Here is a 23,818-nt window from a genome sequence, read left to right as displayed (position 1 = left end):
TTTCTTGTCAAATAGCAATTTTTTCTTGTCAAATAGCAATTTGCAAGCACAAGAATTTTGAATTCTTGCAATAATGCCTTATGCCTTTGAAATAAATGATGACATTGATTGAAAAAGCTAAAAGAAACAAAATAAAAATATTAATTGGAAGCAGAATTTCTTGCTTGAAATAAGGTCACTATGATATAAAAAAATATGTAAATTTTCTATGATAAAGCTACAAAAATTAATAACATAAGTATAATTTTCACACTCAATACTACTTGAGAGCAGATGATTTTTTAACTTGTCTCAGAGCTTCTTTATATGAAATGACATTTGGTCTGTGTTTTTCTATAAAACTCATTGTGTCCTCTACAGATGTGTAAATGTAATTAGTGTTAATACTTTCATTTGCATATGACTCATACAAACGCCGACTATCTTCTAAGTGTTTACGAGCTAAATGCAAGTGATATTTGAGCATGTCATTTGCAGCTAGCATGGCAGGATTCAAATTTGTGTAAAGGTCAATAGTATCTGCATCTATAACTTGGGCAGTAATATTGGAAGGCTTTGGCAGTTGCCAACTATACAGATAATCCAAGACATCTTTAGTTTTATCATCAGACTTGTAATCAGTCTGAGTTTTTGCATTTTTGGTCTTTTTTTCTTTTTCTGTAAGTCTTTCATTATGCACAAGATTTTTAGTATTTTTAGAAGAAAACTTTGATTTGGAAAAAGATGATTCTGATGAATAAAAAGTAACATTTGAGTCTTGTGTGTTTGAATGTTGTGATTTTGATTTATCTATCTGTGAAAGAGCAGATTTTGACTTTTTTACACAGGAGCTTTTTGACAGTGATTTTTTACTATTAGATGATAACTTTTTTTTTTCAGAATAGGTTAGTTCAGAGTGAGTAGATTCTGAAAAATCTTTTTTTTTATACTTTTTTTTAGAACTATGACTAAAAGATTTTCTACAAGATGAATTTAAATTAGAGGATGAGCAATCTTTATCCAGACTTTGAGCAGCACTTATTTCGGATAAATTCTCTGTAGACGATACATGAACCACTTTCTTGTATTTTTTTGATTTTTCTTTTGAACTAGATATAACTTCAGATATTTCAGATACACTGTCTATTAAATAACTGCTTTTTTCAAACTCGCTAGGTCTTTCCTCTGCTACACCATGAATAATAGGGAGAAAATCATTTGTGTGCTGTGATTTGTTTTCATTACTTAACTGCACATCATCCAATTCAAGGTGTGCATAATGAATATTCCCCATAAGGTTATAAGAGCTTTCAGAAGAAGACACAATATTGTTATTTTCATCTTGTTCTTTTAACTCACGAATGTAGTTAATTCGCATCTCATCCTCATCACTATCCAAATGAAGTCTTCCTAAATCATGAAAATTTTTGTTCATTTTCAAATTTAATTCTGAATCCGACTCAGTTGAAATATCTGGAGTGCGATCACCATCTACAATATCTTGAAACTTTTGACCACTCCACAAGTTTTTCAATCCTGTTTTCTTCTTTAAACTGCTTAAATAACTAGCAAGCTAAAAATAAAAATTCATTATATAAAAAGTTTGATAAGACTTGTTTTGTAAACCATTTTTGTGGGAATTTTTAGTATCATTTAAGATGATGTAAATAAAAACTAAGACTGTTTTAATATGGAATAACATTAAATACAAATAAATCTTATTTTGAGCATAAAATGGTTTGGTGGGAATGTTAATGTATGCATAAGAATACATTACTTTTTTAAATTAAACTATCGTAATAGTTTAATTACTATTGATAAAATTTTAAGTAAGATGATGGTTACAAAAAGAGCTGATCCTCTATTAACTTTTAACACGAAGTTTAATTAATTACAAAAAGTTAATAATTGTAAAATGAATAATTTATAGCAACTAACCTCCATATCTTTTGTTTCGTCTAAGACACCAATTGCTGTTGTCTCTCCACCATTTACAATAGTAGATAGTAAAGGAGAAGACTCTTTCTTTTGCACTTTCAAAACTCCTAGTTTCCATTTATCAAAAGAATTTTTCATTATAAAATATTAATTCTATTGCTTTTATTCAGATTACAAATTTCATATTGTTCTCTCATGTAAAATTAATTTCATAGCAGCTGGTTGTTTACGAAAATACACAATGTACCGTTTTTATAATAATAAAACTGAACTAGATTTATTTCGTGAAATTTTACACTACACCCGATGTCCACAAATTTAATAATTTATCCATTTTTATTTGCAAATGAATAATGAATTTAGATTATGCTTCGCTTCTTTTGCTTTTCAAATCACTTAGGTAACATGCTCTAAACTTCTCTGAAGTATTTATTTCAATTATTTATTACAAAACACCATAAGTACAGTAACGTTCTTTCAGGCGTGTATATTATACGAAGAAATTTGACAAGGTTCACATGATCTTTCTCTAACAAGTAAGGTTTACAATTAATTATTTCTGTTGCAAAAGAAACCTTTTTTTCCGTATAAACTAAATATTTTAAATTTCTTATTTAAAATTTTAGTAAGAAAAAGTATGAAAGAAAATAAAGTCTTTTCTGATTTCATACTTTTCAATGATATTCTTGATGAGATCGCCACAAAAGAAAGAGAAGAAGAGGAATTCTTTGATTCAAGTGGGTTATCACAAAAAAATGAAAATCTAGATCACAATACTGACGTTGGTAAAGATGGTGAGGATGAGAAAAGTACTGCTTCTGTACATTCTACTAAAAGTATTCCAGCAGATAACAACCAGCCCGTAAGTAATTCCAATCCGTCACAGGAATCCCTACATAATATCACGACAAATAATCCGTCACAGGAATCCTTACATGATATCACAACAAACAAACTTAATTCCAAGAAGGTTAACTCCTTCAGACAAGACGTTTTTTCAGTTCATTCAAGAGAAGGATCTTTCAGCTCAAGTTACGAAAATGAAGAGAAATACGCACTTGAAAACAGCGACAGTGATTTAATCTCAGACCAAATGATGAGAAGGATATCGAAAAGTAGCAGATCTTCGAGCGAGAAAAACTTTCATAAAATAAATAAAGAGAATAGTTCTTCAACAAATGTTTCTGACTGTCATAGTAGTGAAACAGAAGAAGATAAAAAAATACAGTTTATGTTACGCTACAGTAACTTTTGTGAATTTTTGGAGGAAGTTAAGAAAAAAGTTATCAATCAACCCGAAGAAAAGTTTAAAATTGAAATTAAAAACAAGCTATCGCATAAATCAAAGAAAGACTTAAATAATCTAAAACCAGAAAAAATGAAAAGCAAAAGAAGTTCAAAAACCAGAATGAACGTAAAAAACAGCTCTTCACGTTCATTTCCTAAATCTACATTAGAAGATACTTATGTCAATATAAAATTAGGTGGCACTTTTAAAGATAACTTTCTTCGTAACTCAAACAAATATAAATTTGCATCGCACAACCGAAGCTCTCAAAAAAAACCGCAACCAAAAATAAGCCTCAAACTACACTGTGACTTAAATCAAGAAAAAAAACTTGATTCGCGATTAAAAGACACTGATAATCCCGTTATTTTATCGTGGCTCTCCGAAAAAGAAAGAAAAGAAAAAGAAATGAAGCGAGACGAATTTCGCCTAAGACGTTTGCGAAAAAAAGAGCAAAGGCTAAAACAAATTGAGCACGAAAAGTTATCTCAACTGTCTTTGGAAAAAGTGCAAAATTGGGTTGAACAAAAAAGACAAGATAACCGAGAAAAGGTGAAGCACTTATACCCTGCATTTGAAGAAGAGCGAAAAAAGTTGTTAAGAGTTGAAAAAGAATTAAATAAAAAACAATTAGGATCGCAACTTGATAATCAAGAAAAGAAATGGGTACGGTTCTCAAGTGCGAAACATAAGTCGAGCGCTCTTCAAGTCAATGGTAACACGAACACAGTTTATTTTCTAAATAGACCAGGAAATCCTATAGGATTTTTGTCCGTCGAAGCGTTTACACACGCAATTATAAATGAAGCAATCAATGAACTAGATATGGCCTCAAGAGTTAAATCTGCAAGATTGGGACGATGCAAAACTGGACTTGCTGATCGAAAACAACACATTAGTGAAAGAATACCAAGTGCGCCGACAACTTCAAAAAAATCACCGACAAAATCAGGAAATATCAATCATATATTCACTCGTCCGGTCTGGAGAATAACAACACCAGGATTTTCAAGAACGTTTGACGAATGGTTGGCAGCAAAAAAAGGACTCGACCGTGTTAAAGCAAGAGAAAGAATAACAAATCATTATTTTGATGAACTTGAAAAAGAAATTATTAAAAAAGAAAACGAGAGACAAACAATTGAACGTTTAAGTTCTCGAAAAAGAGTGCAATCAGCTTTTAATCCTTACATAGTGTCAAGCCGATCAAGCACTGAGTATATGCATATAGCACTTTAGATGCAATTTCGAAAGACAGTAGTATAAAAGGCAATCACTGTCATAACACAAAGCGGTTCAGAAAAAATTTAAGAGGAAAGAAATTTTTTACAAAAAAAATTTTTATTATAGACAATCATTTTATTAGTGTGCAAGACGGTTACATGTTTCTCCTGTAGTTTAAGTCATTTATAAAGTAGATTATGAATGAAGTTTTATAGAGTTATTTTGTAATATACAATGCAGAAAAATTATTTAAATATCTACACATACACATTTGAACAAATTTTTCATATTCATTCTTTCTAACGCTATACATTTTTTGAGTACATGCGAGTTCGTCAAATTTGGCGAGTTCGAGTTTTTCGAGTTTAATAATTTTGTTCAAGTTTTACGATACAAGTTGGTCAAATAGTAAAATTTTTCAAATAATTCGCGTTCAAGTTTGTCAAGTTTTATTTTTATTCAGATATTTTGATCAAGTTTCACAAATTTATCTAGATTATAAATTTTAGCAAAGTTATTTAACAAACACAATAATTATTTGAAAATGTAAGTCAATCCAATACTTAATCATCCTGTTATTAACAAGATGTTAACAATTCGCTAACATCATGTTTATAACAGGATGAACACGTTTATAACAGGATGATTCAAAAAGTTAATTATGTAATATTAAATTAAAGATAAAAATCGGCTCAGCTCAAAAGCAATAGTGATACAAAAATTAAAATGATAATAAATAATGATTGTAATTTGATAAGTATAATAATTTGATAAGTTATTGTTTGGAAAAACAAAATAATAGCTATGAATTTAATTTTTACTTGTAAGAGTAATGTAAGAATTAAAAGAAGGAAAACTAATATTTTTAATTAGAAAAAATTTTTAAAATAGAAAAACTATTAAAAATTGTTAAAGTTGAAAAAATCGTAAAACTCGAAAAATGAAAACATAAACCAAATGATGTCAATAACCTAGTCAAGTTTTTTCTTTAAGTTTTCAAAGTTCAAACATTTGGTAGTTAAATAGTTCAAAATTATTAGAGTTTTTAAAGTTTGTTATATAATTAATTTATTTCAAACTGGAACTCGCATGTCCTTACATTTTTTTAAAGAAAAAAAATTTTTTTTCTTTATCCTCATTTATCCTCATTGAGAGCATCGAATGTACCAGTAGAAGAAAGTTTATGTGGCTAGGGGAGTTAAAAAATACCGATTCAATATTATTATGAAAAAACAGAACATTTTTTGCCAATTGCTTGTTGTCAAAAATCCGTGTGATGTAATCTGATTTTGATTCAGCGAGAATTTCTAAATTTTTTATCAAGAATACTTTAAAAATTTTTTTTTCATTTGGAATGTCATTATTTCTTTATAAACGATCAATTTGGTCTCGAGACTCTGTTTTCCCGTAGCGTTTTTCTATAATAATTGATATATATATATATATATATATATATATATATATATATATATATATATATATATATATATATATATATATATATATATATATATATATTTCTACATCATTTAGAACATATTTTTAAATTTGTGTAAAAATCTTTATTTGTAATGCTTACTAAATTCATTTTTTACATTATACATAATAATGTAAACAGAGTGAAGAGAACTGCTTTATAATAAAAAAACGTGGCTGTTAAGCAATTTAGTTAATTAAGCACTTAAAGTTCGTGGAATGTTTCTTTGAAGCGCAGGCGTCGATTACCGAGGGCATGAAAAGATCAATCGATGAACGATGGTGGATGATTTTTATAAACGATGCAAAAACTGCTCTTGAAGTTTCACATGAGAAATATTTCATGGAGAAATTTTGTGACGCAGGATGCAAGTTAAATGATTTTTATGTTAATAAAAATATTTTATCTGAAGATGGATTGTTTAAGATTTTATCTAAAGTTGGATTAGTTAAAAATTTTAATTTTATTTCACGCTACCGATACTCAATACCACAACGAAATACGATTTCTTTTTTTCTTCTTCTTCTTCTTCTTCTTCTTCTTTTGTTTTAAACTTGTGATTGTCAAAAAGACAACAAATACTTTAAACTATTTTTGGTTTCCTTTGTAAAAACCAAATTTGCATCACAACTTTACTCATTAAAACCGATCATTGGGTTAGGATATTTAAAATCCATTTTGTGCGCCATTTCTTTAGAAGCTAGTAACTTCTTATTTTAAAAAATAACAAAATTACCAGAAGTGGAGTTACTTTGTACAATATGGTTCAATGCAAATTTAACTTTATCTTTCTGTAATTTTTAAAATTTTTAATAATTCTAAGCCGAGCATAATTAATTTTAGTATAATAAACTAAAAAATAAAAAACTCAAAAATAAGCTGAGTGTATAAGAAATTTAAATAAAAAGAACTGAATATTTCCTTTTTTTAACGCAATAAATATAATTAATGAAACACAATTTAAGACACCTTTTGAAAGTTTTTCTTAATTTCTGAGGCTCCCTTGATATGAAACAGAGCTTCAATCCATTTGTAAAGTTCGTTTTCTTGTAATTCAGACCACTTCCCTGCTTTTCCAGTCTTCTCGATTGATTTAATATGCTATATTTTTGTCAACCATTGTAATTTGTTCACGAAAAAGTTCATCAAAAAAAAAGTAAGCAAAAGCAACTTAATTAATGATATTCATGTGAACTTCAAACATCCGCAAAACTTTGTATCCGCCATGATGGGTGGCAAAAAAATGTAAACAAATATTAGATACTAAAAGCCGATCTGTTAAAGTTGATTTAAATTCTTTTTTGCCTAAAATTATGCGATCATAGTACTACGAGAGTCTTAGCTTAGAAGCAAAAAAGAGATAAGAAGAAAAATTATCAGCTCTAGAGATTATTTTTGATCTGTATTCTTTATCAGAAAAAGACTGTGAACTAACTAATAACGTAGACAAATGGCCTAATCTGACTTTTGCTGATATATACAGCTATCTAATCAACTTTCCAAGTCAGTTTACAAGTTTCAGTTTAAAATCTTACAAAGGTCTTGAATCTTACAACTATGTAACCAGTGGTCTTGTTCACAACGTTCTTGTAAAGTTCATTCATGGTGTAAAGTCTATTTATATTGTTACCAGTCGTGTAAGACATGGTCAGAGCATTTTTCTAAAACTCCAACAAGGGTATGGGTTAGCGTTCAAGAAGATGGTGAAGTTATAAATGCTCATTGCACATGTATGGCAGGTTTAGGCGAAGTCTGTTCTCATATTGGAGCAACATTTTATTTAATGTTAACATCTGTTTATCAGAAAAGAAATAATGATGATGCTTGTACACATCTCAATTGTGTGCTTGGTTGCTGCCAAACCTTAAGGAAGTTAATTATTTGCCACTTTCAAAAATTAGTTTTACCGACCCTAAAAAAAAATTGAAGCAAAAGTAAAGAACAAAACACAAGCAAAACCGTATATTAAAAAAGCCTTATCCGTTCCAATACCAAGTAAGACAGAAATTGCTAACTTTTACAGTAAAATATCAGATAATGCAAGAGAAAGTGTAATTCTTCTTATAATTCCTGAATATAGTTTTAAATATATACCTTAATTTGCAAAGCTAAATACAATTATTTTTAACTCTTACAAAAGAGAACATGAACAATTAAAGTATCACGAACTCTTGCAACTTTCAAATAAAACTTTTTCAGATATAAAAATAAATGAAGATGAAATTAAATTTATTTTAGATCATACAAAAACTCAATCTCAATTAAGTTTATGGTTTAGAGCAAGTGCAGGGGTTATAACAGCCAGTAAATTCAAAGCTTGTTGTCATTCAAATATAGCCATGCCTTCTAAAAATTTAATAATGCAAATTTGTTATCCATCAGAAAATAAATTTATTACCAAAGCAACAAAGTATGGTTGTGATAATGAAATTGTAGCTAATAATTATTTAAAATCACATCTATTAACAACTCCCAAAAATGTTGAAATTTTTTATTGTGGATTGCTTAGACACCCAGAAGGCCATATGAATACATAGTTGAGATAAAATGTCAATTTAAATGCAAAAAAAGAAATGTCTTTGAACTGGTAAATAATAATAGAGTTTTGCATGTAAATAAAGGACGGAAAACATTATTTAAAAAGAAATCATCGATATTTTTATCAAGTTCAGCTACAAATGTTAATTTCAAATATTCCGATTTGTTATTTTATCGTGTATGATGGTGAGGCCAGTCTAATTGAAAAAATTTATGTTGATAAAGAATTCTTTACTGAAAACTTAAACAAAGTAAGAGATGTTTCTATTTTAGCAATATTGCCTGAACTCCTTGGTAAATGGTATTCTAGAAATCATAATACTTTTGTAAATATTGGGGCATTAGAACAAAGTAGCAATTTTGAAACAATATGTACCTGTGGTGAAATCAAAGAGAGTATCATAATTAAATGTTTTGATTTAACTTACGTTATAAAAAAACCTATCATCTTAATTGTCTTGGACTCACAAGAAAACCAGAATTAAAAAAAAAGTTTTAAATGAATAAATAAACATAACACTACATTTATGTATTTTTATATATTAAAATAAAAGTCAATCAATAGGGACTACTCCACAAAAAAAGGTTACATAAAGCAGAGCAAACAGTTAAAATATTATTTAGTTTTATATTCCATCATCTGTTCGAGTGGTTAGTTTATTAGGAAGTAATCCTTGCAAAATTGTGTATTTATTTCTTAAGAGCCCAATTAAATGTTCAACATGTATTCGTACACAGGCAATCTCTCGTGTCTAATCAACTTCTATTTAAGATAACTGAGTCTTTCCTTGTGTAAAAGTAGGAAGTTTTAGTTCTGCACAATGTAAACCAACGGAATCTGCAATGGTAAAACCTCTGTCTGCTAACACTTGATCACCAATAAGTAAATTATTTAATATTCCAGAATTTTCTGTAATAAAAACATCAGATACTCTTCTGCCCCAAGCTTCTGAAACAAATGATATTGAGCCTTGTGGAGTAATGCCAATTAAAACTTTAACAGTATTATAGTGTTTATATTTAGAAAAAGTTTGAGCTCTAGCTGTCAGATCTTTTGGTTTTTCAATAAAAATCTCAAAGCAGTCAATAATTGAAAAAAATTCTCGAAAACAAGTTGGCATTGTTCTCCTTAAGATATCTCTCTCTGGCCACTTTATCAAAAAAGATAGTCTGCATGCCATTACAAGAAGCCATTTTTCAAAGATTCGTGATAAATTTTGATGCAGTATCCTTAAAACAATACAAAAGTCTTGCAACTTTGTCATAGTTGAAGCATTATTAGCTGACACATAGTTTTCAATTAAGTTAAAAACATGTATATCAGGAAGACCTGTATAAAATTGAACTTTATTTTTGTCTTTTATTAGTTTAAAAGTAGCCTCATCAACTTGATTTTTCAATTTTTTGTTTTTCTTGACGAGTGCAGTATTTACATTTTCTAGTTTTTGTATAATATATTTAGATTTCATATTTTCCTTTTGAAGAAGTTCAATTTCTGCTTTACTGTCTTCTTTTAGTTTTTTAATTGAATTTTTAAACTTCTCGTTTTCTTCTCTTAACTCCCTTATAATTTTAACAGTTTCAGATTCTTCAACAATTTCTTCTTGCAAACAACTGTTAATACTATTTTCTTCAATAAGCACTTTTTCAGCATTCCTCTTCTTTAAACAATTTGATCTTTCTGAATATATTTTCCTTGATGAAGTACATGACATGTCATTAAATTCAATAGGTATACTGTTTTTGTTTCTTGTAACTTTTTTAATGGAGAGAACAAAGTCAGCATGATTTTTATCATCATTTTTTCTTCCCAAAAAATAAACACACACACACACACACACACACACACACACACACACACACACACACACACACACACACACACACACACACACACACACACATACATATAACTGTTATAGTTGAAGGAGAAATGGTTCTGTGTGGAACTGAAAGTTATGAGTGTTTTTAATGTATTGCCAACATAAATTCATTTTGGAAATTTCGGACTTGTTTCCCTATGGTTCTGGGGGATCGATATCAATATCATGAATACTAAAGCCTAGAAATTCCTTTTCTTTTCTTTGTATAGATGTTCAGTTCTTTAAAATAAATTTCTTTTGTGTGTGTCTTTAATGCGAACACTTTTATCAGCAAAAACAGAGGAGCTATGGTTCTATTAGTCTTTTTTTTTTTCATCTAAAACAATAAAGTTGTGATACGAAACGTCTTTAATGCAGACGTCCGTTAAAAGTTTTTTTTTTTTTTTTTTTTTTTATAAAAAACCAAGCAAATAAACGAGTTTATTTTTTTGAGGGTACTTTTTTTAACAACTCTAATACTAAAGGTTTCTTAAGAGTTTCTTAGTTTGCACATCATTAAGAGAGAAAAAGTAAACAAAATGCAATTTAAAAACATGTCAATAAGTGAGATAAAATGGTTTACAGTTACTAAAAATAGTTGAATTCCATTAAAATCATTAAATGTAATGTAATCCCCAGATTTGTCCCTGAATAGAACACAAATTTGGAAACATTCCTCGAACTCTTAACAAAATAAGTTTCTTATCGAAAAGTAACTTAGTACTAATAGCTTCATAAGATTTTGGGGCTTATAAACACGTTTCTTATAAAAAAAAAAAAAAAAAAAAAAAAAACATGTACATCTCTATTGTGATTACCGATTAGATACCCACACAATACCTTTCAAAAAAAGGTCAAATCTGTGAGATTCGCATCTAATGCATAAAATGTGTTCAAACTGTTTTATCGCTACTTTCTATGTAGTCTTCATGACACTAAAAATTATCTAACACAACTGCCAAATATAGACGGAAAACGAAAGAAAAATATATACATAATCTTTATGTTTTACCCGACTCAAATATATAACATATTCGATCGAAAAAATCGTGAGCCGAAACACTAGGTGTACACACATGTACGATCCCATGAAAAACAAATGAGCCACACCATTAAAGCTTCAAACTGTTTTTGCAGAAATTCATAATAGGAGAGTTTTTTATGAGATTCTTAAAAAAATTAAAAGAAAAAAAATTTTTTTTTTGAAAGAAGAGGTAAAGAAAAAGAAGTAAAGGGATGTTTTTAAAGAGAAAAAGGAAAAAAAAGAAGGACGAAAAAAGATTTTTGACACAATTGAGTGTCACTTGTGACAATTGTTCTAATATAGATAGACACTTTTTGCTTCCAGCCCAATGTGGTAAGAAAATGTTTTTGAGAATATATTATAATCTGTATTTGTAAATATCAAAAGATTATATACACGAGTTAAATATATGAGAGCATTTGTTTAAGTTAAGCGAGTATCATTATCATTTCATTTATTTGGACAAGGAAAAAGTTTGTGACGTTTTTTAAAATTCAACTGTTTTTTTTGTAGTATGAAAATGATTTATTTAAACCAATATGCTCCATTATTATCGACAACGTTTCGCCATTTTTCGGATAGAGCTAAGATGCCATCGGTGAAGAACTTTAGTAGTTTCTGGTTGAAAACTTATTCAAGTGGTTTTCAAAAGCTTCGTTTGAAACCAGCTAATTCCATTGAAAGAATTTTGCAGAGATTGTAATAGGTAATAGTCAGAGGCTGCTATGTATGATCTATACGGTGGATGCAATAAAGTTTCCCATTCAAGCTCTTTTAACTTTTAACGGGTCATCAAAGAAGTGTGTGGTCGGGCTTGGTCATTATAAAAGGCAGTACATTCCCTAATTTTCAATTAGAGCCGTTTTCTTTCAATTGTCTGGCGTAATCTCTCTAGTTGTCCACAGTAGACTTGAAAATCAATCGTCTGATAAACTGGAAGCAGCTCATAATCCCCTTCCAGTCCCAGCACACACACAGCACCACCTTATTAGGCGTCAATCCTCACTTTGCCAACGCCTTTGGTGGCTCACCATTCCTCATCCACGGTTCTTCACGATCATGATTGTCGTACGTGATCCATTTTTCATCACCGATTATGAAATATTTCAAAAATGGAATGATTATATCCGTATCACACGTTAATCCGGTCTGTTATATTTTTCACGTTCAACTCATGAGTTACCCATAGATCGAGCTTCTTTTTGTAGCCAGCTTTCTCTAAATGGTTTAAAACAATTTTTTGGTCATTGCCTAGCACCATACCAATATCAACACTGCTGATATGTCTATCTTGCTGGACTTTTTCACAAATTTCATCAACTTTCTCACTGATTATACAATCAGAACGTGATTTATTTTTCACAATAAAATTACCAAAGCGAAAGTAGCGAACCATTTCCGAGCAGCAGATTTGGATAAAGTACCTTCACGTTACACAGCACAAATTTTTTCACAAACCTGCGTAGCGTTCTTCCCTTTTACGTAATAATATTGAAAAAATAGTGAAATTTTTCATTACTTTTATCATTTTCAAACGCAAAAATTTTTCCAGCCACTGCATAAATTTTGATTTTTAGACACACGTAGTAACGCTCGAAGTTTCACCTTTCCTATGAGCGCTTAGTGGTGTCGTGGCGATCTGTGTTTCTTGAGTTATTTGCATGTAGTACCGTCTATCGGCAAAAAGTCCATGAACTTTTTCCCAGAACCAATATATTTCAATTGAGAGATTATTTTCTTGTTGTTAATCGTATTAAGATTTCGTTTTTAAGCCTTACGTAAGTTTATTGTGTTAGAAGTCTTGGTGTCTACCGTTACATGAACCATATATGAAGCATACAACACTGAGGGGAATCCAACAATCAAACAATTTAACCTAACCAAACATAAGCAAACACATTCCAAAAAGATTAAGAGAGGTCTACTCCAACCTCGCGCTGAAAATCTTCACGCTATTAATTCATAAAGTAATTCCCCGCCCTCACAATATGTTGATGATTATTTGTGATTGTTGGTGGTTCAAAACGGTTGTATGAAAGTTTTTTATAACTTTGAAATCCATTTTTATAGCGCCTATTGTTTTTATTGCTTTTTGTCAACAAAATAAAGTATGAATTTTGTTCTTACTTAAATTTTTTGGCTACAAAAAAATAACAACTGTGATTATGTTAAACTATGTGATTATGTTAAACTATGTGATTATGTTAAACTGTGATTATGATAAACTAATTTTTTCTTTTGTTTTTCATAACAATAGAAAGTAATGTTATCTATTAAATTCTACAGTCTAGAATTGCAGCTAAAATTCCTCAAATTACTCTAATTTAGCTCAATAAAGCTGCAAGAATATTTGTTTTACCATTAAAACCTCGATCGCATGTTAAATAATGATACTCGTTTCGAATGCAAATATAAGAATAGAATTGACTGTTAACACATGAGCAACTTCCTCAAAAAGAAGCGAAGTAGTCTTAGACTATAAAACAAAATTTATTTAAAAAATTAGACTAAAATTATTTTAAAATATTTCTGCATTTAAAATGCCTTAGATTTGAATGCAAAATAGTACTCCTCCAAATCCTGTCTGAAAAATTAATACCAAAGCAAATGGCTAATCTCTTCATCTTTTGTTGCACTCATAAATGTTTGTAAGGTTAAAGAGCTGAATAAAGCACTTATTTTGTGGATGATAATACTTTGGCGCAACCTCCTCCTCCATCCTAAATCCGGGCTTAAAGACGTAATGCGTGATTGATGCAGAGCCTCAAGTATATAATAAATAATGTATTAACATGAATAATAAAGTTTTTACAGAGTTATTAGTCTTTTAGATTAAAAAAACTGTTATATTATTGATGGATACGCTCCATGATATCCCCGTTTATGTTGAGCAACAACTGAAGCTCTGCAATAACAAGCAATTTCAAAATGTATACATCTATATTTGTGAGTGTATGTATGTATGTATGTATGTATGTATGTATGTATGTATGTATGTATGTATGTATGTATGTATGTATGTATGTATGTATGTATGTATGTATGTATGTATGTATGTATGTATGTATGTATGTATGTATGTATGTATGTATGTATGTATGTATGTATGTATGTATGTATGTATGTATGTATGTATGTATGTATGTATGTATGTATGTATGTATGTATGTATGTATGTATGTATGTATGTATGTATGTATGTATGTATGTATGTATGTATGTATGTATGTATGTATGTATGTATGTATGTATGTATGTATGTATGTATGTATGTATGTATGTATGTATGTATGTATGTATGTATGTATGTATGTATGTATGTATGTATGTATGTATGTATGTATGTATGTATGTATGTATGTATGTATGTATGTATGTATGTATGTATGTATGTATGTATGTATGTATGTATGTATGCATGTATGTATGTATGCATGTATGTATGTATGTATGTATGCATGTATGTATGTATGTACAGTAAACTCCTCCTTTTAGAACGTTTGTTTTATTGTTGTTTAGTTTACAAACATAAACATTGTTTCATCATGGTTTCGTCTTTGTAAAAAGTTGTAGAGAAAAAAAGATTAGTTCCTTTAAATATATTAATATCGATGTTTACATTCTTGTCCCTTCCTTATCATTTATTATACTGAAAAAATCTTAAGAGTATTTAAAGAATTTTAAGTACTTTTAGTCTGACAAGACGGGAAAATGTCGTGTTTTACAAAGCCGTATAGTAAATAAAATAAACGTCATTTGAAAAGTTGATAATGGTATTATTTTAAAGCAAAATCCTTATATTTTTAGATATTGTACATCGCAATATTGGCTTAATACTGAGGAGTTTTTTTTTCAGTTTTGATGCATTAAAAACAATAAATTCTTTGAAGCAAGTTTTTTTGATATTATGTTTCTATGGTAACAAACAATTGCAAATATACCTTTAGCAAATGAATATTTGAAGCGAGCAAGATGGCCTCTGTAAAAAAACAACACAAAGTAAGTTTCGTTAAAAGTTCGTTGAAAGCCCCAAATTTTATTTTTATAAAAAATTTTTACGTCACCATATTTATTGTCAAGAGCATTCAACTTTTTTTTTCTTTTTTTAATTTTTAAGTAATCAAAACATTTCGCTCAAATTACACTGAAATAGAAACAATGGCTGGTCTTTTTAAAGGAACAAACTCAAGCAAATAGCTTTTTAGTTTTTCAGAACAGCGGATTATTTCAAGTAAATTCAGTTTTTATTGTAAAATAGATGCGTAAACATATATTTATCAACATCCAAAAATGGTTGATTGCTTTCTGTTATTCTCTTCTGTTTTTTTTTTGTTTGTTTGTTTTTTTCGCATTTTAGACGAATGTTTGCGGTATTTTCCACGTGTAATTCTTACTTAAAGTCTAATACCAATTTTATAAAGCTGATAAATATATTATTTTTTTTAAGTATATCTTTAAAATAAATACTTTACGATATACTGAAAGAGATTATTTCTTTCAGGCTAATATTGAAATGGAGGAAGCATTTGATCTGCTTGATGGTCTTGATGAAGAGGAGTTGCAGAAGCTTAATGCGGAACTCCAAAATAACGTAGGTGAAATTTACATGAAATGTTTTTAAAAAAAACATTTGTTTAAAAAAGATTAGTGAGATCGACACCTGCAGAGATTTTGCCAGGATAAAGTGGGGATCAGTGAATGATGCAGAAATTAATAGTTAAAAATCATTCGCGAATCTTTTTACATAAATAAGATATGAATAATTTAATAGGATGACTTGAAGGCTCCGAATGAAAAAAGGAGAGAAGAAGACAGGGAACGCATGTTTCAAAAACGTGACATGGTTTCAAAGCTCGATAAAATGGTAGGCTATTATAATTATTTATTACGATTATTACTCTTGAGAGAATGAATCGAATCCATTTATAATTTATCGTTTTAAAAACGGCACCATTTTTAATGAACTCAACCAAAGTTACCTTTATGACCTATTATCTAAATACAATTTTTGTGAATAAATAAACAAAACCTTCCAAAGGAAATTTTATACAGGCGAATATGTTCATCTTTACTTTTTTTCGGAACCTCACGCAGTTTCCGAATCAGTATATCTGAATAAAACTGAAATTCAAAAAATACGCGCATAAAGTTTTCATGTAGTTTTGCAGAAGTTTGAGAATTTTATAATAAGCAAATTAGCAACCGTATACAGAACGGCGAGCAAATATGCACGTATTTTACGTAATTCACTCACGTTTTACGTAATTCGACACGTCTCAAAATACAAAATACATTTAAAAATTCCCATATCATTCATAGTTTTTGCAAAAGAAAGCAGAAGCAACTCCACATCCAAAACCGCAAGGAACAGGAAAAGTGTGGAAACCCACTTCTTTACACAATGAAAAAAACAACAACAATAAAAACGAAACTACGCCTACAAAATGGAAAGGCAAAGAGAATAATAGTAAAATTGTAAACAATGCCGAAACAAAAGATAATTTTCGTTTAGCCGACGACGATGAAGTCTTGCTGGACGGTTTGACCGAAGAAGAACTCATCGAGTTAGCAGGTTTGTAATAAATGTTTGTCATTTAGTTTGAATCCGTACACAGCAACGTAAATTCGTTGAAATTATTTGCAGAGCGTTACATTTTTTTAAGAATTTTTTCTTAGAGTATCTATCATATTTATAATTTGTTCAGCGGAAACTGGCATTCATGGATTAGTATCCCAAGATCAATTTCAATCAGTTTTAAATGGAGAAAAACCGACGGTTGGAGGTTTTCGACCAACCGGTAAGTTACAACAGCAGCTTAAAGCTGTTTTAGCTTTTATCTGTAACTTTACTTTTTCCCTTGTTGTAATTTGTTGTTTGAATTGCATCCAAAACGAGTTTTCAATGTAAATTACCGATTATAATTGAATTGTGGTCTGCAAAAACCATACATGTCGCTTTTTTACTATTCTTTTTTATTGCAAAAAATGTTCCTGATTTGCGGTATCTATGATAATCTATAAAACTAAGGCATATCCCATAATGTCTTATAATATCAATAAATACGTATTTAGGCGATACGAGATAAAGTTAAGAAATAAAAAGGTTATTTTTTTAATTTATCGAGAGCATTAATTTTGTAACGTATGGTTTTTTGCAGATCAAGATTCATTTTTAGTTGATGAGTGTATTATGCAGTTAAGTTTAAAAAACGCTAAGCATTTTAAAGATAAATACTTAACTTCTCATAATTCTTCACATAATTCTTCCCATAATTCTTCATCCTACAAATTTGCCCTCTCAAGAAACAAATTTTAAATGTTTTAGCAAAATAAGTTTTTGAGAATTTTGTATAACTGATAGTTCAGCAAAAAGCATATTTTTATATATATATATATATATATATATTAAGGTGAGTCGAAATGTAAAAAATATTAAGTTGGAGATCCTGTACATGTCTAAAAAGTTGCTTTTTGATGTTCTCGTTTGAAAAAACCTCACTTTTTATTTTATGGACAGTGTCTACAGGTCCCAACTCTGTCTAGAAAGACTACATAAATACTCAATGTTAGTGTAATGTATTGCAATGTATTACAAATTAAAAAGAATGTAAACTGTAACGAATCAATGTTAAACAGCAACAATACAAAATTGTTTAACCTAACTGTTAAAAAAATCTTTCTTGCTTTCTATTTTTGGTATCTCTAATCTGGATTTCTTACTCTGTAACACCATGCCATGATGGGACTTTCTTCCATGAACTTTACAGCTCGCAGCGCTAACGTCTTTAATTGTTCTCTCTACTGCCTGTGAATGACATGGAACATCGGGCAGTAGTATTGGATGTGTGTAAGTAAGTTGATCATTTGAAAGGTGTGATAGCATCGGAGGAGACGTAACATTACTCTGGTCCCAGTCAATCATGTTAATGAACGATGTCGCAGCCAGATTTAATGTTATATCCTTCTTATCAAAGACGCGAACCGGTATGTTACTATTAGTCTGCTTCTCTTTTGCTCTTATTATTTGTTCTACTGAAAAACGACGAATTTCCAAATCACTATCACTAACTGCAGCTAACAGAATATTTTCAGCATGCGCAAATTAGCAGTTATTTTCGAGAACAGGACAAACCACAGCCTGATCTAATGCATCAAGTTCCTGAAACAACTGAACTAAGTAAAAGAAGTTGTTAGCACCATTTTGGCAAGAAGAATTTGATTTGATTTTGAACCAAGAGGGTCCGTAAAAGTTTAAAATGAAATGCGTTACTCTTCTGAGAGGTTCAGATGCCACCTCTAGACATGTAGAGACGCAAAATCTTGTTGGCTTTCGTCAACCACCGAGCATGACTTATATTTCCAGGTAAACTCTTCTCGAGGAAATCAATATCTGTAGAAGCCTGACGTCCACGCTGTACTACTAGACATGCTTTCAAAAAATACAGCTGGTCGGTGCTAAGATTCTTCTTGACAGCTTTATCACAATCAGTCACCTTACCAGTAATTGGCAAATAATTAACGACAGGCAATTCATTCGGATCATATTCTAGAGCTGAGCTAATTGTACCTGTCGATGTGGAAGGTCCTGTAGTTCGAGCAAAATCCACGCCTGCCAAAAACCTTCTAAATTACAGCTCGTTACAGTGTAGAAGGCATACCAACCACTGTAATGGTCTACCTAAGTTCTCCTCCAATTTTCTTATGATTCCGTTGCTTTTTCCTGTATTATTATTATTTGTGCCATCACACACAACACCTTGAATGCTTTCTACGGAGTTTGTCTCTACAATAACTGACATTAACTCCTTTGTTATATCAGCAGCTTTACTACTTTCAGGAACTATGTAGTAAAAATGTATATATTTTCTGGATACGAGACAATACATTAGTGTTCTTCTTTTTTACTTCTTCTACAACCAAAACTCTCAACTAATGTAACGTCTTGTTTTCCATCAAAGCCTATACAGCACAATTCCTTATTGCTCTGCATATGTTATTCAACCAGAGTATCTCTCCATAAATTCCTTTGTCGACGTAGCTTTGAAGGATCAAGAATTGTTGGTGAAGACAACATACTGAGGTCTTTTAAAATAGCATTAACAATAAGACATGTATCTCTGTTGCTAATTTTGCATTGATCAACTGCTTTACATAATTTCTTGTACTTGTTTCTGTTCTGCACTGATAGTGTCTCTTCCTCTGATGTATAATTACTTTCAGACGTGTTACGCTCATCCTCGTCAATATCTTCCTCAGTTTCATATTCAACCTCTTTTGACTGTACTTCATCACACACTGATTTCATAAATTTGCGTTTTGGTCTCTTTGCCAGTGTTGCTGTCGTTTTTTTGTCTACTCCACCAATTATCATATTTCTAACAGTTTTCTGGTCAACCCAGAAATCCCACTCTATCAATGGAATTTTATTTGGCAGTGGGCTTGTGCATAAGTTCCAATCTCTAATGCCCGAATCAAAGCATTTGCAGGTACAAATGTCAAATAACTGCTTAAAAGAATTCAACTTCTCAGTGAACGTGTCTGATGTTCTTTTTGCATCTTGAATATTTTTCAAGTGTATGTACTTTATCCATAAGTCTTCTAATCCTAATGATTGTGCTATTCACTTCTATTGTGGGAATACTTGCTTTTGAATAAACACATTTCATTCTGTGTGCTAAAATTGAATATCTTTCTTGCAAGCTAATTTCTAATACTGTTTTCTGATTATAATAGAACGCCTTAATAACGTCTTCATATGATGGGATTTGATTTTCAGGAAGATCAACTAACTGTCCAAACAATGGATATTTAGTTTTACTTCGTGTACACATACTATCCATATTTAATATAATTTGTCTAAAATAATAAAAAAAACTACAACAAGTTATGTTTACAATAAATAAAAGCTGTTAAAACAATTTTTCATAAGAATTTAGTCAATAAATATTCCAATATTTATACAGACTATAATATGTTTAGCCCTCTCATAAATAGGCCTACATGTTAAATGAAGTGATCTTTCTACAGTCTAAACTATAGCATACTGTAGTATACATCTATATTAGCCTACTTGAATTTTACTAAAGATCTATTATTGCAAAGAAGAAAATAAAATTACAAAATAATATATTAGATATTTTGCTTGTTTCTAAAAAATCCAGCACATGGTTTGTTGCTAATGTTGGTGATGTCACATGTAAATAACGTTATAAAATTTATTCCGTTTCTTTTTTAGCACTTGTAGTTAGGTGCTAAACCATTAGCCAATGCATTTTAGTCAATGATTATTACCATTTCCTTAGTACAATCTAAATACGTACCAACTACGTATTTAGATTGTACTAAGGAAATGGTTAAAATACATCAAATAAAACTTTAATCAAAAGTTGGGACCCCTAATCGTTTCATAAAAAATCTTTAAATATTATTTTCATACTGTACTGATGCCAAGGCAACTTTTTGTTCATGTACAGGAAAGATAAAAAAATTCGACCCACCCTAATATATATATATATATATATATATATATATATATATATATATATATATATATATATATATATATATATATATATATATATATATATATATATATATATATATTTTTTTTGACCCATCGTATTTTATCAGTTCACGAGTTATTGGTTTTAGCGTTTAGTCATATTTAAATAAAATAAAGTTTCGTGGTCTCTGGACACTCTAGTTTGACATATTTTAATGAGGAGGATTTAATGAGGAGATTCTCCATGTAATCGGAAAGTGATAATATTGTGGGACATCGGTTATATTTTTTTAAAATAATTTTGATTGCCTCACAGAGCCAATTAAAGGAACCGAAAAACGGGTTTTAAAATCTGTTTCTGGAGAGGATTTGGATTTAGATTCGGTTATACTAACGCATTGTCTTCGCAACGATGAAGATGATTTGTTTAGCATTCGTATAAATAATTTTTTACTTGAAACCAATCTTCTTAATACAATCTTTGACTCGTTGGCTACAAGCATTAAAATAAAGCACCTTACACTAGCAGCAGTTGGATTGACCGATGACAAAGCCGAAGTATGGTTTTTATCAATGCAAAATTAATTTTATCATTATGTGGAACAGTTTTCTTTATTTAGATTTAAGCTTGAAATACTTTCTTTTTTATAGAATTTGCTTCAAGCATTGAAGACTAATACTTGTTTGGAAACCCTCAACCTTGAATCAAATGATCTGACGAGTACTTTCATAGAAGTTAGTTTAAAAGCTAATTTTGTAATTATAAATAAAAGTCAATGGCGGGAAATCTTATACTTTACCAATAAAATAAAAATAAACATTTTTCATTGAACTTGTTCAAAACTAAAAAATTTTTTAACTTTATTTTGAATTCTATCGAATTTTGAGAGAATCTGAGAGCTTGCGCCATTTTATGAAACCTGAATTTTTTATTAGCCCACTTTTTAAATACCTCATTTTCTTTCTAAAGCCTTTTTGCTTTAGAGACTATGTAAAATACTTGAGACGCATCCATCGATACACGAGTTAAAGTGTTCACACCAAGTATGCGCTTTTATTACTTTACGTTATAATTGTACAACTCATGTAACAGTATTTTTATGGGATCCTTTTGTTAACGTTCATAGAAACACGGACTGGGTAGTAGAGGCGAAGAAGCACTCGCTAAATTTTTAAGTAAAAACAATAAAGTTTTGAAAGTATCTTACCCCTTCACTGTGCCTTCATCTAGAAGCGCTGCAGACAGGTTCCAAATGAGAAACCAAGAGTTACGTAAGTATATGCTAATATAATTCAAATATGTTCTCTTGGAAATAATTTTTATAATTTCACGAATTATAATTATATGAAATTAACTGATATTTATACCATTATATTACAATAATAATTAACTATATATATATATATATATATATATATATATATATATATATATATATATATATATATATATATATATATATATATATATATATATATATATATATATATGCTAGAGCGTCAAAAACGAACTCAAGCAGAGAAGTTTTATAATCTTTCGGAAGAAGCAAAGAAACGAGATGAACATCCTCAGAGATGGATGATTCCTGTCCAAGCCGAAAATAATCCAGGCATTAAAACTCAGCTGAAGGAACAAATGAAGCACATGAAACCCATAAATAAGTAAATCCATTAGAAATCACTTTTAAATAAACGTTAAAACAAACATTTCTAAGAAACAAAAAAAAAAACAAATAAAAAAAAGGCTATTTTTATAAATATTCTTGCTTTTGCGAAGAATGCACTTCGAAGAATGTTAACTTTTAGATTTAAACTTAACTAAACCCTTCATTCATCAGTTTACTTGTATGTGATTTTTTAAATAAACACAAATTTAAAACGTCAAATTGAAAGCCAAAAGTTTAAAACGCCTAATTGATTGCTTCACTTAAAACAAACAAAAAATACTTATGTTGCAATACAAGGTTAGCTAGTAGGTGCTAGTACGTGACACGGTGACACGGGACCTGTTAATATTTACTACAGCAGTAAAAGTAATAAGCCAAATCGCGGTAAAAATTCATTATTCTGTTTCAACTGTTTTCTTTATGATTTGTGAAACTTTGTATATTTTTTATATCACAAATTTTTTATGTAATATTTATTCTTTAGAGAATTTTTTTTTTTTTTTTTTATATTGTATGACTTGCGGGATGCGGGATAAGGATGGTGATGACACACCCCTCTGGATGAAACTGTCCAAAAAAATAGTCCAAGAGCATTGAAATACGTTTTTGGAACCATTTGATGCTAGGTTGAACTAGAAAATGTTTTCCTTTGGGAAGTCCTTAAGGAAATATCAATTTTATCAAAAATCAAAAAGGAAAAAGTATATATATATATAAAAACAATCAAGGTTATAATCAAAATGCGTACATAAAAAAACCGGTTTTACTTGTAAATGTTTATTAACAAGTAAATTCAGTTAGTTTTTTTTTAAATAAACTTTTAGAGTACAAAGAGGAGACTTTTAGAGTACTCAGAGGAAAAAAAAGCAAAACTTAAAATGTGAATAAAGTTTGTTTGCTTTAAAAAAGGGCAAAAGTTTAATTGAAATTGAAAAGTATTACTTTGAAGAGAATCAGCTAACACTTCAATGAATTATTTAATTGAAATGCTGAACATTTTCTAGATGCTATTTGTTCAAGGTGTAAACGAGATAAAACAGTACCTCTAGATGAACCATTGATTTCTCAAAGGATTCTCCTAACTGTTGCTAAAAAGTTTAAACAATTTTGCACTTATGAAACAAATCTGCAAGAGATGTCAAAATATACTTGAACTAGGCTGCCATAAAGAAAAACCTGATGACAGAACAAAAGTAATAAATACGTCCTATATCTTATTTCTAATTCCTAAATGAATATTTAACACACTGCATTAAATTATACATCAGTTTTTAAAAATTCCAATAGATATTCAAGCATATTTTTTTTTTTCGATGAAG

The 23,818-nt window shown here is 29.7% G+C and overlaps 3 protein-coding genes and 2 pseudogenes across 5 annotated transcripts; 3 read left to right on the top strand and 2 right to left on the bottom strand.

The window, feature by feature from the left end:
• Positions 1-144: 144 nt before the first annotated feature.
• Positions 145-2,194, bottom strand: LOC145191672 (uncharacterized). The gene is made up of 2 exons (XM_080068821.2): positions 1,918-2,194; positions 145-1,552 (listed from the first exon to the last, which is right to left on the bottom strand). The coding sequence occupies exons 1-2, from the start codon at positions 2,053-2,055 to the stop codon at positions 260-262; spliced, it is 1,431 nt and encodes a 476-aa protein (XP_079924947.2). The 5' UTR covers positions 2,056-2,194; the 3' UTR covers positions 145-259.
• Positions 2,195-2,272: 78 nt separating this feature from the next.
• Positions 2,273-4,709, top strand: LOC145191406 (uncharacterized). Its single transcript, XM_080068497.2, has 2 exons — positions 2,273-2,453; positions 2,544-4,709. The coding sequence occupies exon 2, from the start codon at positions 2,555-2,557 to the stop codon at positions 4,442-4,444; it is 1,890 nt and encodes a 629-aa protein (XP_079924623.2). The 5' UTR covers positions 2,273-2,453; positions 2,544-2,554; the 3' UTR covers positions 4,445-4,709.
• Positions 4,710-6,161: 1,452 nt separating this feature from the next.
• LOC145191807 (uncharacterized) lies at positions 6,162-8,443 on the top strand (annotated as a pseudogene).
• A 555-nt stretch (positions 8,444-8,998) lies between these two features.
• Positions 8,999-13,571, bottom strand: LOC149882020 (uncharacterized; annotated as a pseudogene). Its single transcript, XR_016445246.1, has one exon. The product of XR_016445246.1 is annotated as an uncharacterized LOC149882020 (transcript).
• A 1,556-nt stretch (positions 13,572-15,127) lies between these two features.
• On the top strand, positions 15,128-22,674 carry LOC145191639 (tropomodulin-2-like). Of its 2 annotated transcripts, XM_090066488.1 has the most exons (11): positions 15,200-15,329; positions 15,448-15,561; positions 15,832-15,921; positions 16,102-16,194; positions 16,650-16,902; positions 17,036-17,128; positions 21,149-21,390; positions 21,484-21,567; positions 21,817-21,876; positions 21,960-22,104; positions 22,329-22,674. In XM_090066488.1, exons 3-11 carry the CDS (start codon positions 15,844-15,846, stop codon positions 22,496-22,498), a joined length of 1,218 nt encoding a protein of 405 aa, XP_089922614.1. In that variant the 5' UTR covers positions 15,200-15,329; positions 15,448-15,561; positions 15,832-15,843; the 3' UTR covers positions 22,499-22,674. The 2 variants fall into 2 exon arrangements, with proteins under 2 accessions (XP_089922613.1, XP_089922614.1); XM_090066487.1 differs by lacking the exon at positions 15,448-15,561 and having other exon boundaries at positions 15,128-15,329.
• The last annotated feature ends 1,144 nt before the right edge of the window (positions 22,675-23,818 follow it).

This window comes from Hydra viridissima, unplaced genomic scaffold (assembly GCF_058129835.1).
Source record: "Hydra viridissima isolate aposymbiotic clone 2 unplaced genomic scaffold, HvirCarnegie_v1 scaffold_11, whole genome shotgun sequence".
Taxonomy (NCBI): Eukaryota; Metazoa; Cnidaria; class Hydrozoa; order Anthoathecata; family Hydridae; genus Hydra; species Hydra viridissima.
Note: the sequence above shows the minus strand (reverse complement) of the source record. Positions and strands in the feature narration are given on the sequence as shown.

Excerpts from the sequence above, each read along its gene's own strand:
- LOC145191672 (XM_080068821.2), bottom strand. The coding sequence starts at position 2,055 with ATGAAAAATTCTTTTGATAAATGGAAACTAGGAGTTTTGAAAGTGCAA. Across the intron at positions 1,553-1,917 it reads ACGAAACAAAAGATATGGAG|CTTGCTAGTTATTTAAGCAG; the intron begins GTTAGTTGCTAT and ends TTTTATTTTTAG.
- LOC145191406 (XM_080068497.2), top strand. The coding sequence starts at position 2,555 with ATGAAAGAAAATAAAGTCTTTTCTGATTTCATACTTTTCAATGATATT.
- LOC145191639 (XM_090066487.1), top strand. The coding sequence starts at position 15,303 with ATGGCCTCTGTAAAAAAACAACACAAA. Across the intron at positions 15,922-16,101 it reads ATGCGGAACTCCAAAATAAC|GATGACTTGAAGGCTCCGAA; the intron begins GTAGGTGAAATT and ends ATAATTTAATAG. Across the intron at positions 16,195-16,649 it reads TTTCAAAGCTCGATAAAATG|TTTTTGCAAAAGAAAGCAGA; the intron begins GTAGGCTATTAT and ends TATCATTCATAG.